Source organism: Haliaeetus albicilla, chromosome 21, assembly GCF_947461875.1.
Source record: "Haliaeetus albicilla chromosome 21, bHalAlb1.1, whole genome shotgun sequence".
NCBI lineage: Eukaryota > Metazoa > Chordata > Aves > Accipitriformes > Accipitridae > Haliaeetus > Haliaeetus albicilla.
The window spans coordinates 17,789,864-17,805,061 of NC_091503.1; the positions used below are offsets into that span (position 1 = coordinate 17,789,864).

General features: G+C 42.6%; 1 protein-coding gene across 2 annotated transcripts in view; it reads right to left on the bottom strand.

The window, feature by feature from the left end:
- Positions 1-8,057, bottom strand: part of ELOVL2 (ELOVL fatty acid elongase 2) — a 56,302-nt gene extending 48,245 nt beyond the window's left edge. Inside the window, exon 1 of one of the 2 annotated variants that reach the window (XM_069809086.1) lies at positions 7,985-8,057. In XM_069809086.1, coding sequence (XP_069665187.1) covers positions 7,985-7,987 — 3 coding nt within the window. In that variant the 5' untranslated portion in view covers positions 7,988-8,057. Of the gene's footprint in view, positions 1-7,978 lie in introns of both variants that reach the window. The other variant, XM_069809085.1, reaches the window with a different exon arrangement.
- Positions 8,058-15,198: the final 7,141 nt, after the last annotated feature.

Genomic DNA, 15,198 nt, shown 5'->3' on the forward strand with positions numbered 1-15,198 from the left:
GTGTCTTATCAATGCTGTTCATATTTGGAGGAGGAGCACTGAGGGGTGTGGGGACACCTTTGTAAAAGACACAGGAGCACGTGAACCCCTGAGTTTGCTGAAGACTGGGGGACTGGCATGGGTTTCTTGTTTTCTCATCAGGATGTTCCTTAACCTACTGAGTGCTCAGAAGTTGTTGAGTATTTTTGAGTGCTTGCAGCACGCGTACCAAGTTTCAGTAAAACCTGAAGTGTAATGAGCCAGAATTTTGAACTACTTATACTCCTTTAAACTCATGAAAATGCACCTAGAGGCAAAAATGGGATAGTGCTGTGTTGCTTCCCTTCTACACCCGCCCTCATGACATTGTTCTCTGGCTTGGCTTTTAACTTTGCACCTTTCCATCAAAACACTTTCTGATCTGAATTCTGCCATCTCCCAAAGGTGTCTGGCAAACAGAAGGAAATAACTTCCTGCTTGATGAAAAAGAAATCATTTTGTGAAAAAATTTGTATTAAATGTACTCCTGAGGGGACATTTCAGTGATACCTGATTTGAAATAAAATTATGCTGGTAATTTAGTAAATGTAAAAGGGGGAAAAAAAGCAGTGCTTTTCCCTCCAAGGTAGGTTATGGGGAATATTTTTGAATTTTTCTTTTAGTTATTGTAAGCAGAATAACTCTCACGTAGTCTTTTATCTTTCAAGGTTTTTTGAAGATACTATTAAAATGCAGGCTTACAAAGTCTCTAGCAGTAAGGAAGAAATAACTGCATTAAAACCAAAAGGTTCTCAATGTTGCTTTTCACTGAAATGAAGACCTACTGGTATTTTGCAGAGGAATAAAGCTAAATGCTGCCTTTTCTATTTCCTTGCACAAATTACCTATTTTTGAGCCAAGTTTCAAATGTGTTTTAGCACCAAGAAATCACAAGCTGTATCTCAGCATTCAAAGGGGAGCATGAACATCCTGTGATGCTTTTGACGCATATCAGAAAAATAAAAAAAAAATCCTAGGATATGTAACTAACCTTCTGCCAGAAAAAAAGAGCTCTGGAAATTGGAGAGAATGCCATAAGACTAGAGATGTGATATACTTGTCTGGTTTTGGGGATGGACTGATTCAGTGCTACCTTGTCACGGCTCTTGCTCATTGAGCTTCCAGATAAAGTCAGTAGCTTCAGTATTCGAAGAGGCAAAATTTCCAAGGGTGCTTTTGAGGGTGGATCCAGTCTTCTAATATCTTTTTCAATGGAAGGACCTGATTTTGGGGAGATTTGTTTTTCTTAAGTAACTCATATGAAATAAGGTGTCTAGTATTTGGAGAGTGATGATAACTGCTGAAATCAAAGCCACCTCCATACTGGTAGGTTAGAAGATATCTCTCACTTCTGCTTTCAGCAGCAGTAGAAGGTGGGAGGAAGACAGGAACCTATAAACACTTTGCTAATCTGAACTGGGGTTTGATGTTTGTTTTCTGATGTCTTTTGATTTTTCTTTTTCTTCCATAAACTTGAAAAGACAGAGGTTTTGTCTGGCTTCATGCATAGCCTTCCATCAATATTAAAAGATACATCTCAGAAGTCTAGAAAAGGTTAAGAAAGTACTCCTAGGCAAGAAGGGCTGATTTTAAGCCACAGTTCAGTCTCTGGTGTAACAGCGAAGTAATGCTGAAGTGTTACTCTAGGAAGGCAGGTAACCCTAACAGCTGAGCGGACAGACACAGCTCTTTCTATAAGCATTGCGTTGGAGAGTTTTCATACTAGACAAGCTTCTGAATTTGAGGAGGAGTGTAATTTTGAGCAGCCAGTCAGTAGTGCAAATCGATTAAACTACTTAGTACGTAAAGAGATTTAAATAATAGATTGACAAGCATATAAATATGAAAATAGACTTCATGTTTTTTTCCCCCTGGAATTGCATGGACTATTGACAAACACTGAAAAACCTAAACTGTGTACATAATAAAACACTGTTCTGTCACAAATACCAACTTCTAGCAGATGCAGAACTTGCATGACCCCACACCTGACCTTTTAAACTGCAATAGAAGGAACTTGGCTGGCTGCAGCCAGCAATTGGAGAGAAAGCGGGCACGGATGGTATTATTCAGAACCGCCTTACCAAAAGATGTGCCAATTCCCTGACATGGAAATCACCCTCGACAACTTTGCCAACCATTTATTCCCTGCCAGTTTGAAGGCACTTTCTTTTTTGGAATGGTTTTATGCATGCTCACAGCAAAATGCTAGAAACAAAGTACTTTTCTACTTCAAGCTGGCTGTGAAAATGCATATGTACTATAGGGAAATAAAGAAACAGAATCTGATGCATGTTTTCCAAAGTGTCACTTGAGAACACAAAACAACATTTGAAGAGGAAAATATCTTCTTGTTCTGTTGACTGGTCCTTTATGTTTTTTTCTTCCATATCTCCCTTAAATCCTTGAGGGCCAAAACCTGGATTTCAAATGCTAATTCATGTTTTGGACTTCAATCCTGATTAAAGAAGACTGGGTGAGGAGAGGAAAGGAAATGACAGTTGAGTTTCAAGTTTAATAAGGAAGACAAAAAGAGAGTATGGAAGTTCTCTTATGTCTCCTCGTCCAAAACAGTTCTAAATTTACCTCTCTTAAAACCCTAAGTCACGCTAATGAACTCCAAGGACACCTTTTCTTAAAAGTGTATGGAACCCCACTAATTGAGCACAGTCTGCTGGCACAGGATAAGAGGGTGCACAAGCTAATTAGCTCCCTTCCTCTGTTAACCCCGACAGTAGGTATCCTAGAGTTTAATCCACATATAACTGGAATTTTAAAGCCCCAAACTCTTAAACCCATTATACCATGGAAACACCCAGACTGACGCTTTTCTCAAAACAAAATAAAAATGCTAATGACTGTGCTGTCTGGTAAGGCCCCAATGACACGGAGCGTCTGTAAACTGTATCAGTTATTGTCACAGAGGAGAAACAAAACCAGCTGTAGGCTTTTCTTCATGTGTGTAAGTTATTACCCCCGTTAGGTTGCTGTACCACATTGTCTTTGCTAGCTGCAAAGCATCGTGAATGGCAACTACTGACTAGTGTACTTTAGGGGACCTGTAAGAACTAGGGAAAGAATGGTTTTATTGAGCTTCCTTATGCTTGGTTTTAGGATATTTATTTAGAACTTGGCCACTCTACTTCCAACATCCATTTCTTGCTGTGTTTGACTCTCAAATAATGACACAGAATATGAAGTACTTCTTGCTTCATTTCTGAGTCTGTCCTTCTTAGGGGAAAAAAATCAAAATGTCTCCTAATGGTGATGAAAACAGTCTCAATTTTTTATTCTCTAATTACACATCTTCATTTAGAAATATCTGCCACATGGGGTTTGATTTCCTTTGGTTTGGGACATCTGACCTTTACCAATTTATCATGGTCAGTTTTGACTGAGGAAGAGGAAATGCAATGCAGTTTAAAAGTTATTACCTAGGTGAACTTAGTATTTAAAAAACCCACTCAGTTGTTGTTAGATTGACATCAAATCGGAGTACTTTCAGTATTAATGCCAATATAAAGTTAATTGTTATATCCTTGAAGATGTAAAGTGTTCCCTCTTACCCTCCTAGATCTGAGTATAACTAGCCCTCAAGAACTAAAGTGTCTTTTGATGTTAGTTAGGTAGATAAGAAGACATAAATATTCACTTTATTTCATGTTGAACTCGTCAGCTGTGCAGCAGTCCTGGGGGTAAAGATGCAGTCGCTGAGATCTTGTGGCCCATGTATTTAGCATATGATCAGGCAAGCCATGGGGGGTGTACGCAGATAACAGATTTATAAGCTCAGCTGTTGCCAGGCACTTACAAAGTGGCTGATAAATTTGATACACTTGAAGTCTGAAGCGTGGCATTTATAATGCAGCAGAGCTGCAGGCCCCAGTCTCACAAGGTGTTTCTTCTGTGTTGCAGCTGGGCGATCCTCGTGCCCTTCCACCATTGCCTCACAAGGCAGACTCATCCCAGCAGCTTTCTGGCTCTGAACAACCAGTGGTACGCTTAGTTTCATCCTCCTAACTTCCCTCCCTTCTCCTTTACCTTCTTCAATTACAAGCCAGGCTGCACTTGTGACATACTACTTTATGATTGAATAGGGACTTCAGACTCAATTTGTATGAGGCCTATCAATGCCCCAGCTTCTAAATCAGTTTTACAGGCAGTGATTTAACAAAACTCTTATATAGCATGGCATGAGAGCATCAGGAAAAAATCCTACCTGATGTGATTCTGTTGGTTTACTCTTGAAGCTGGCTTAGATCGGGGAATAAACCAGCCCTTTATATTTACATTAAACTGGAGCTTACTAATACCTAAAGAAAATACTATTGCAGGTTTTTTCCCAACTTTTGAGTCAGTGGTTCAATTTTAAACTGTTTGCATCTGATCAACTTTTTTCTTTAATAAAATCAAAAGATGCTATTAAACTAAATGAATGTAAAATCAAGTGCCTCATGAACAACAGGAGTCTGTTTCTTTTCACAGGTCAGACTGCTTGTAATGAAGATACAATGATCAGCCTTAAAGAATCAAAGGATCTTCCTAGACATGAAAGGGATCAACACCAAGGCCAGCGTGCAGGTTTTGATAAGCAGGTATCTATAACTAACTAGGCAAATGAAACACTGGACTCTTACTTCAGGTCCTGGAGGTTGGTTTTAATCAATCCCATCATGTGCAAAAGGCGTCAGCACGTCTTCTTGAGTTTCTGTGCAAGTACTTATGTCCCTTTGTCTGTTCTACATGCAGTTTCCGAGCATGTTTTCTCATAGCTTATTAATGCTGTATCAGCTGGCACAACCCTGGTTTGCTGTCGTGGTTCTGGATGGCAGGGCTGCTGAAGTCTGCTACCTTTTCACTCTGATGGAGCTGGAGAGATCTTGTTGGCAGTGGGTGCTGTGGCACTGGCTCCTATGTCAGTTGTGGATTTGTGCTGGATTGATCTCTGTCTGCAGAAAATGTCCTCTTCCAGTTTGTGTGTCAATGTTCAGGGGCTGGAACGTTGTCTTTGCAGTACTCTTCTTCAGGAGGGGCTCAGGGCAATTAACAAATACTAATGGACAATGAAGCAGGGTTTTATTTTGGCTACTGCCAACAAAGAGGAAAGATTTGTTGCTGTCTAGGGTCCTTTCTCTATGTCCTGCAATCAATGTATGCCTGCATCGAGCATCATACACTGATATGGCGGCCACGATGCTTATGAATGCTCAGAAGAGTTAGGTGTCTTTCTTCATTGATGTCAGATTATGCCAGTTATCAAAGTCTCTTAGGGAATTTTAAAAATATTCTAGCTCCTGTCTATATAACCCCTCTGCAGCTGGATTATCGTAGAGGTACAGATACTTGAACTTACTAAATAGAGCTTCGCACTGTCCTCATGTTTATGCTTACCTTAGTGTTAGCTAGCCTCTTTGTAAGTATTAGTTGCTGTGCACTGTGCAAGGTTATACACTCTCTTACTCCGTAAAAGTGGGATTTGGCCCCATGGAAAATACACTGACAAATCAAAATTTATAATCGGTTTAAAGTTCAAGGGTGCAGCCAAATCCTGAGCCAGTGTGATTTGACCTAGATTCACTGAAGTAAGTAGAGCTGCAGTGAACTACATAAACAGAAGAACCGTCCCACTGTGGTTGCCCTCATATGGTGAGGATGCTGAGGAAACACTTAAAGCCTGATGAAGGCCGTGGTTTGCCACTTCAGCAAAATGAAGTTTAAAAAAAAAAAAGTTTCCTTCTACTACTTCTACAAATATTAGTGATTGAACACCCAGGATGCTGAAGAAACTCTCTTAGCTGAGTTGAAGAGACACTAGCGACATATATCTGCTTATTTCTATGCCACTAGAGAAGGGACCGGTAAAATACTGTTCCCACTACTTGGGCCAAAAATCTATGTTTGTCATTCATTTGCTCCTGATACCTTCGGTATTATCCTCCTGTGTCTGTGTGTCCCCCCACCCGCGAGCTCCAGGTCCATCTAGACATCGATGTGCTGTAACTTTTAACCCTGCATTACCATCATTGCAACAGTTTTAATCAAAAGTTCAGGGTTTAGATTCAGTCGCTAATACTCCAAGGACACTCTTTCAAACTTTTAGAGCCAAAGCAACCTTCAGCCTTTATACCACCTTAAGGATTTTCCCAAATTGGTCATTGTCCCCCCAGAATGCCTGTATGTATGAGTAACAGGGCTTGGGAAATCTCAGAAGCTTTTCAACACTAAGGTTATTGGAGATACAGAAGAGGAAAACATGCTAATAGAAACCCATGTGTAGCTCTGAATTGTGATTTCTGGATACTGCTGCCAGCTCTTTCAAGAATAATTTCCAGGTTAATGAAACGGCTGTAAACACCAGAAATAACAGGTTAAGGGTAGGTCTCAGCTATCATTTCCATTAGTACAAAGTTGCCAATGCCTATGTTACCAACAAATTTTTCCCTGATTTGCACCAGTATAACTGACTTCATCTCAGTCCTGGAAGGAGTCAAAATGAAATATTTTAACTGGTTCAGGCTATTTTAACTTCCTTTCCAGTTGACTCAGCACTTCTGAGCACCTGGATGTTAGGTGTACCAGTTACTGATGAATAATGCACGTTACCTTCTGCAACACCGGGTGTCTTTGTAACTGCCTTCACTATATCAATAAGGAAGACATTACCAATGGCTGGTATTAACTTTGGCTTTGTGCAGTCATGGTAATTTAATTGTATATTTTGTGTATGTGTTCCACCCTACATGGTAAGAAATAGGAATTCAATAATGTAGTGGAAGGTCATTCTGGGGCTCCTAGACAGCATAAACTACTGCAACATTTCTGGTCGTCTTCAATGTTATTTTCAATATATGTTTTCATATCTATCATCCTAAGTCTGAGTTGTTTGCAAATAGACTGAATAGGAAGAAACAGATTCAGACTGACAGCAGATGGATACAGGACTCATGTTAATTCATGGAAAGACTATCTGAATATTATTCATGTCTGAATCGCTGGTGGGGAATTCCAAATTCATTTTTATGCAAGGAAGGCAGAATTTACTACATATGATGCAAAGACATTTGGAAAAAAGTATTTTTGATGTTAAACCATACAAAAGAAAAACTAGGTTCTGTTGTTAATCACATCTCAAGCTTTTGATATGGCAAGCTTGGACAAGTCTCTCTGGCCCACTGTACCTCAGACTTTAAGGCTGCAGAATACCTGTATGATGCTGTCCTATTTTGTAAGGTGTTGCACTTAATGCATTACTGTTTATAAACAGGATGAGCTCCTTTGGGGGAGTTACTATGACTGCAAAGACACGATGCGCTGTGGGGAAATGGTCCTGCTCGCTAAATAGGTGACCGCATTGTTCCACTTCAACTCTCTTAAACGCAAACCTGGAATCTAAAACTCTATTGTTCATTTGTTACGTGGAAAAACAGAAAGTGTTCCGCTACAGATGGTGTGACTAACACGAGAGCTTCTATTAACACACCGCCGGGAATAATCTGTTTATGTAACACGCAGAAACGCACCTCGAAACGGAGCAAAACGCACCCGCCCGCAGCGGGGAAGGGCAGAGGGGCTGGGGGCGGGGAACGCATGGTCCCGCATGCCGCCCGGGGAGCTGCGTGCAGGGGGGGCTGCGCATCACTTACTCCCCCCTGCCCGCCAGCCCCGTCCCCCCTTTGAGTGTCCCCGCACGGCTCTCGGCTCCCCGCGGGGACAGCGCCGGGGGGGGGGGGGTAGCTGAGGGTATGCCCCCCCCCGAAAAAAGCACACCCCGAATCCGCCCTTTAGGATCGGGGGGGGGGAGCAGTGCCAGGGAGGGCAGCGGGGCCCCGCTTGCAGCCGGCCCCAGAGGAGCTGGGGGGGGGAGCAGGGAGGCCAGAAGGGCAGCGGCGGCTCGTCGGCAGCCAGCCCCGGCAAGGGGGGGGGGAGAGGCGGGCAAGGGTCCGCGGCCGGGCCGGGGGACACTCACCATGGCGGCGGCGGGCGCTGTCCAGGGTAGGGGCGGCCCGGCTCGGCTCGGCTCGGCTCTGCCGGCCCTGCCCGCCGACACCGCCCTATAAGGCGCCGCCTCCTCCCCGCCCCCGCCGCGGCCACCGGGCGGGAGGGACGGACCCCGGATCCCCGCTCCCCGCTCCCCGGGCGAGGTGCGCTGGGCTCCGCGGGTGTAATAGGGCGTCCCTGCGGAGAGCGGCCGTCGGGCTTCGAGAACACCGCCGGGAAGAGTCGATGCGGAGGGGGCTGCGCTGGCAGGGCGGCTCGGGGGCAGGCGGGGGCACCGGCCGGCTGCTGCCATCCCGACGGGGCTAACAGAGGGTTCGGCCTCTAGGCCAGCACTCGTGTTGGCGGCTGAAGTTTCTCTGAGCCGAAGACCCGAATCCTCCACGCGCGGTGCCAAAGGAAGAGCAACGTCGCCCTGCCACCCAGCTCCCCGGAGATCTGTCTGATAGGGAGGAATTGATAAGCAGATGTTTGTTTAGGCTGGCTAGGGAAGAGGTGAAAGTCGCACAGAGCAGGAGCTGGCGACCCCGTCACAACCCTGCCACTGGTATAAAACAGAAAAAGGTCAGGGAAGAGGAGGGGCTTTGTGCTTGGTGGAACAAGCATAAAATTTCGTGCCTTCAAAGCTTAGAACAAAAACTTTAGTTCTAAAGCCTTATACCTCCCATAAAACATTTATTTAAACTACCAAAGCTTATTGAAAATGTCCTGCTGCTTTCCGCCTGTTTTTATAAAGCAGTCTTTGGCACGCGAAATCAAAATAATCTTTCTTAAAATATTAAAAGTCTTCATTTTTATTTTATTTGCTAAATGAAAACTTGTCAAAAATGACAGGTTCATACATGTGCTCCCATTGCTGCCCTTTCAATTCTGGCTGTTCACACTTTTGTTGACCAGAGCTCAGAGAACAGTCTTTCCCGCTTTCAGAGCCACAAGTGGTGGAAATAAGCTAAGGGGACCACGTGTGGTGCAGGACAGGAAACATCTTCACAAACCAAAGTGTACTTGATGTATAGACGGGCTATATTTGTCCAAAATGTAGCGCTGATGTTCTAAACCTCAAGCCTTCCTTCCTGGTAGGCTCTCAGTCCATATACTACTTCACCCCTTACTTTCTCTTGGACCTAGACGCAGAGATACACCAAAGGCTGTGAGAATGGCTATCATCCCAGGGCTGCCTGCCCAGAAATGATACTGCCAGAAACTTCACGTGAAACCGTGTCCTCATGTAACTTTTAGCCCACTTTTATAGACGCAGACTTGCTTGCTTGAGCTTCCAAATTCCAGCGTGTTAGTCTACACTGAACTGCTGTAATTCCTGAGGTTGACCTGCCAGCCTTTCCTCTAATTAATCTGATAGCTTATTCATTTAATTCTTTCTGTGTTACTACAGACCATCTTGAAATATTGAAGAGAAATACTTCTTGATTTCCCTTCTGTCTCCAGAGAAATTTTTCCCTAAGCAGAAAATTGTCCTCTTTGTCCAAGAGATTACTCTTTAGGTGCTGTAGAGCAAGGAGCAGTTTGGAAGCTGACTGACAGAGAAACATGGTAGTGACTCAGTGTGTTGGAATGCTTCAGCCTTACAATTTTTATTCCAATTTCTTTATAGTCCAAACAGGCTGGAGTTAGTGTGTCAAGCCAAATCCAGACCTAAGAACATGGTAATACAGAAGATTTTTTTCTTTATTCTTGTTTTTCTCTGTCTAAAACAGAAAGGAAACCTATGTTCAAGTTTGGTAAAGATGTACCATTTCTGATTTCTCGAGTTCCTTGTACCTGACACGTTATATTAATACTAATTAATGTAGTTTCCTTCTATAGTAACAACTTTATTTTTTATCAAAACAATAATGTCTCCAATGAAGACACACATAGGAAGCAAATAGGATTCTGGTGGCATCTAAAAGAAGCTGTAATAGTATTACGGATATTTTTAACACCTATCTAATGACCTGAATTTGGAGATTTAAGGGCTGTGGCAGGATTTGGATTCATCTGTTTTGTATGGAGGGCAATGCCATGCATTTAGCTGGATCCCAGGCACTGAGCACAGCAGACCTCTGCCATGCATGTTACCTCTGAGTGGTTGTTGAACAGCATGTTGTGCTGAGAGGAAAGGCAGAAAAATAAGTCAACATGTGGGCAAGTGGAATTGCCTAGTTCCAGTGGAAATTCTCTGGAAACAAGGAGAGGAAGTGGAGACAATTAAAACAGCACCTCATTCTGGGGCAATGCTGTTATACAACAACTACTGCTCACAGTGAAATACCACAGGGTGTTAGCTTGAGTCCTGCTGGTGTAGGGGTTGGTGTAGGTTGGACCTCCTCACAAACCACCTAACTTACACAATCACAGACTGGTTGAGGTCGGCAGGGACCTCTGGAAGTCATCTGGTTCAACCCACCTGCTCAAGCAGGGCCACCTACAGCCAGTTGCCCAGGGCTGTGTCCCGTCAGGTTTTGAATATCTCTGCATCTTAGGAAAAACACCTTTGAGTTGCAATGACTTCAGAGCCGCCAGGTCCCACTGGGTTTGCAGCGCAGCAGGAAACAGGGTGGACAAGGTACCTCTGATCAGGCAACCACTGGCAACTCTCAGCTCCTGCTAAGTTTCAGTCAATAGGATAAAGTTTTAGTTTGCGGAAAAAAAATGAAATCAGACATGTCTCCCATTACCAATCACTGCTCTTGATCACGATCCCCTCCAAAACTCGGAATTTAAACTCAGGACCTGCCTGTTTCACAAAATTGTCCTGCCAGTAGCATCTGTCCAACTCACTGGCAAAATCTCTTCTTTCCCTGAGCAGCTACCTCATATGAAAGAGGTTATCTTTCTTCTGTTATCTGTTCTTTTATTAGTTTTATTGGCACAGGAAAATGGTTATGTACCTAAAGATCCCGGTTCTGCTAGTGGGGAGTTATGAGGTCAATGTGACAGAATTTTTGGTAGCCCTCAGTGAGTGCTTAAGAACTGTCAGTAATAAAACTGTGTTGAATCAAATCTGAGTAATCAGGCTAAAGCAAAAAGACTTTGTAATTTATCAAAACAGATTTGAAAGTTTGTCCTCTTGTTTTTCTCTGGTATGGTTAGTTCTTCTTATAATTTCATTTTTTCTATGCTTTTCGTGTTTTGAAACTATAGCTGGTAAAATATGTCTGTGCAGCTAAAGCTAAAACTTGTATTAAATTGCCAGCTGCAAGCACGCAAAATAAAACCCAAGCCACAAAAAACTTATGCTGGGAGGAAATATTGAACTGAGCAATTGTGCAGCGTTGCAGTTTTTGTAATATATATTATGTTTTAGCACCCTCTTTCGGAACAAAGTAATACTGCCGGTATTTACTCTTAAAGACTTTGCTAAAGCTGGAAAGTAATTGCAACGTGTCCAGAAAAAGTCCTTGGCTGCAGTCACAGATACAGTTTAGTTATGTAGTTTGGTATTCTATAAGTTTACATAAATAGAATTTTCTCATCCCTCTTATGCTTATCGTCTTTGTATAAATAGTCTGTATTGTTCATTTAAGTCAGCCAAGAACTGGGAAAAGATTGATGGCTCCGAACCAAAAACTGAAGCCGAGTTGCTCTAAAAGACCATAGTTAGATGCGCTCTCCCTCACTGTCTGCATGTCTCCTGCGAGGAGCCTGGTGGCATTAACTTGCTGTGAATTGTGGATGGACCTGAATGATCTTACCCGCTAGTATTTAGTGTTAGGATAGCATGTGGAGGTCTCAGTTTGGGATCATGGTCTTGCTGTTTTGAGACCTACACCAAAGAGCTCAGAGTGTGATGTATAACAGTGTAACACAGAGGGAAAGGGGTGGAAGGAAGGTGTTCTCTGTACTCCTGCCCTGGGAAACAGAAATGTATTAATGCCAAAAGAAAGGTAGCAGGGCGAAGGCCACCAAGTATATTCTGAATAGAAGAAAGGGCTACACTTTGCACCTTCTGCATGAACTATCACTACATGGCTAGTTTCTGGGGTACAAGTGACAGGCAGCCAAGCTCCTATACATTGTTTTGGCTCCAGTAGTTGGTATGATTGCCAGTTACCTTCAAAGATATTGCATGTGCCAAGAAAAGGATTAAAAAATTAGGACACCATGGAACAAAAACTGCCTGGATTACTGTAACTTGCTCTTCTTGTGCATATTCATTTTAATAAGCCTTATTTACAATAATAGCCTTCAGCAAGACTCCTGCTTCATCAATGCATGGTGCAGATGATAATAAAGAAACAGGATGCCATGAATGATGCCAGGGTCTGGAAAAGGAGAAAAGATAATCTTGTTATAGTGGCTGAAATTCCTTTTCAGGACTAGAATACACTCCTTATATAACATCATTTCTATGTGATTATGGGAGATCATTTAAGTATCTGTTTTCTGCAGCTAGTCAATGATTTTATTCTTTCTTCTGCTGTCTGCTTCAAGGTAACTGAGTGTAGGTTTGTCAAAGTACTGAGCAGTTACAGCTGCACCTGACATCAGGGAAAGCTGTGCTACAAATAAATTAAATGCAAGGGAAAGATGAGATTTTCCCCATATACCAGCTGAAAAGGAGGCAAAAAGGGGCACATCCAAAATCATTTGGTACTTCAAATGTATATTTCAGCCTCAGTCCTCTCCCTGGTGAACAAGGAATAACAACATCCCTCACCTTCTCTTGCTACGCAAACACAAACATGAGTTAACCGACTGCTGTGAAACAACTGGTTAGTCTAGATGCATTGGCTCTCACACCCTGAAAACTAAGGCTTGTGCCCTCAGCATCTGCATCCCTCTTTCCTGCCACTAGCCTTTAGCTCTCTTATTCGCAGCATCGCGTGGCCTTGCTGCTCTGTGGAAGCATGTCAAATGCTGCCACTTTGAGCCCACCCGCGGTCTGCTGCACTGTTTGGCAGAGGCCCTCTAAATGCCTGCTCACCAGTCTTGTGCTGCAGCCCCTTTGTTGCTTGATGATGCCTGACCATCCTTTTTCCTCCACCCCCAAAACGTATCTCAGTGCATATGCGGTCATACACACTCAGAGAGAAGATGTGAGAAGTTTGATCAGTGCTGAGCACCGTAGGAAAAAATATTAAATGAAGAATATTGATAGTATGCCGTGAGCAAGTGTTGTAAGATAATGGATAAAAGTCCATAATGACATCATCAGTGAGTTTTTTCCATCCTCTTCAGGGAATGGATGAGCTATATTCAATTCTGTAACTCCATATTGCACATATACACATAAGGAACTGGACAGAACAAGCTTAGATTTGTATAATCAACCTTATTCCTGAACTCCAGTGATTAGAAAACCTCATCTGTCCAACACTAATCCTTTTTTCACAGGCTTTTGAAAAATAACAATACCCGCATTGTAGCTCACTTACCCCAAACGCATTATCGTTAGTATTGGTACAGATTTCTGGCACATTAGCACATGAAATGATAGCTTGCAGGATGGATGTGTGTGTGTTTGTATAATTTGACTCTGGTGTGAAGAAAAGTCTTAGATAAAATACATATAATATTATGTTTGGTTTTTTTCATTCAGATGGAAATCTGTCTGTACGTTTCAATTGACACAACATGTTCCAAGTGGCCCAAATAAAAGGCTTTGTTTCATTTATTAGGAAAAACAGGATAGCAAAGATTGTATTCACCAAATCGTTGGAGGAGGAAGTGTTTCTCCTTTTATCTCATGGCTCGATTAGAGTGTAACACCCACAGTTACCCCTTGTCTACGTTTGTGGGGTTTAAACTTCTACCTAGTATTTAAGTGTTTCAGCCATTATGCTAGAAAGTCTTTTTTACTTGGTGGTTGTCTGTCCTGAGGACAATTTCAGTAGTTCATCCATACTGGCCTTCAGCAGTCTTAGGCCACCAAGACCAGAGGGAGCCTGGAGCAAGGAAGTTTTACCCTCAGTGGAGGAGGACCAGGTTAGGGAGCACTTAAACAAACTGGAAATGTGTAAGTCCACAGGACCTGAGAGGTTGCATCCGCAGGTGCTGAGGGAGCTGGCTGATGTCACTGCGAGGCCACTCTCAATTATCTTTGAAACACAGTGGTGACTGGGAGAGGTTCCTGAAGACTGGACAAGGCCAAGCATCTCTCCTATCTTCAAGAAGGGCAAGAAGGAAGATCTGGAGAACTACAGGCCAGTGAGCCTCACTGCAGTCACTGGAAAGGTCCGGGAGAAAATCCTCCTGGAAATTGTCTCCAAACACATGAAGGTCAAGAAGGTGAATGTGAGTAGTCAACATAACATTTATGAATGGGAAATCATGCCTGACTGCCCTGATGGTCTTCTGCAACAAGGTGACTAGGATGGTGGATAAGCTAGAGAAAGGCACACTTCCTTTATGTTCTAGAGAAAGGGACACTTAAATAAATAAATTTAAGGTTTTCCAAACTGAACACACATTGATTAAAAGGCCCTCTACCTGTGCAGTGTAATATGAGAAATCTAACTGCTGTTTTCATCTTTATTTCCTAGTATATTGCCTTGAATGATATCATGTATATATGCTCCATGTATATACATATCCATGTATATCCATGATCTGTATCCAGTCCGAAATTACTTAATTCCAAGATAATTCTTTCTTCAGTTACAAATGCTGGGTGGTTCTGCGATGCTTGGGGATGTGGTGTAAATTAATCAACTACTATTAGTAAACCAGTTTGAAACCATAGGATGATGTATATGAAATATTTTAATAGCCCTAAAATGTGACAGCTATTTTACAGGAAAGAGAAAGTGGTGGTCCCATACCCAGACAACTTACTCTAACTGTAGATGGTAAGTAAAAAATCAGAGAAACCAAACAGTGTAGCTAGGAAGGAGCTCAAATATTTTTCAAAAGTTAATATCGCAGTAACTGTTACTGGTTTGCTGTTTGTTTGCAATACAGAAGAAACCTTGCTTAAGTATGTGTAACAGCTCCTTAGGCTAGAATTAGAGTGACATTTAAAGATGGGGAGACATAGCAGTGTACAAAGTTATTGAGAAATAACAGAAAACATGTTTCAAATTAAATGATACTTGTAAAAGGCATGCTGAGTGGGTCAGGCAGAGTATTAAACAGGGCCAGGAATGTTGGGAGAGAAGGCTAGGAAAGGAAAGAGAGAACTCCGGTTCGACTTGGTGAAGTGACAGCAAACTTAAGGATGTGAATGAGGGACTGCATGTGCAG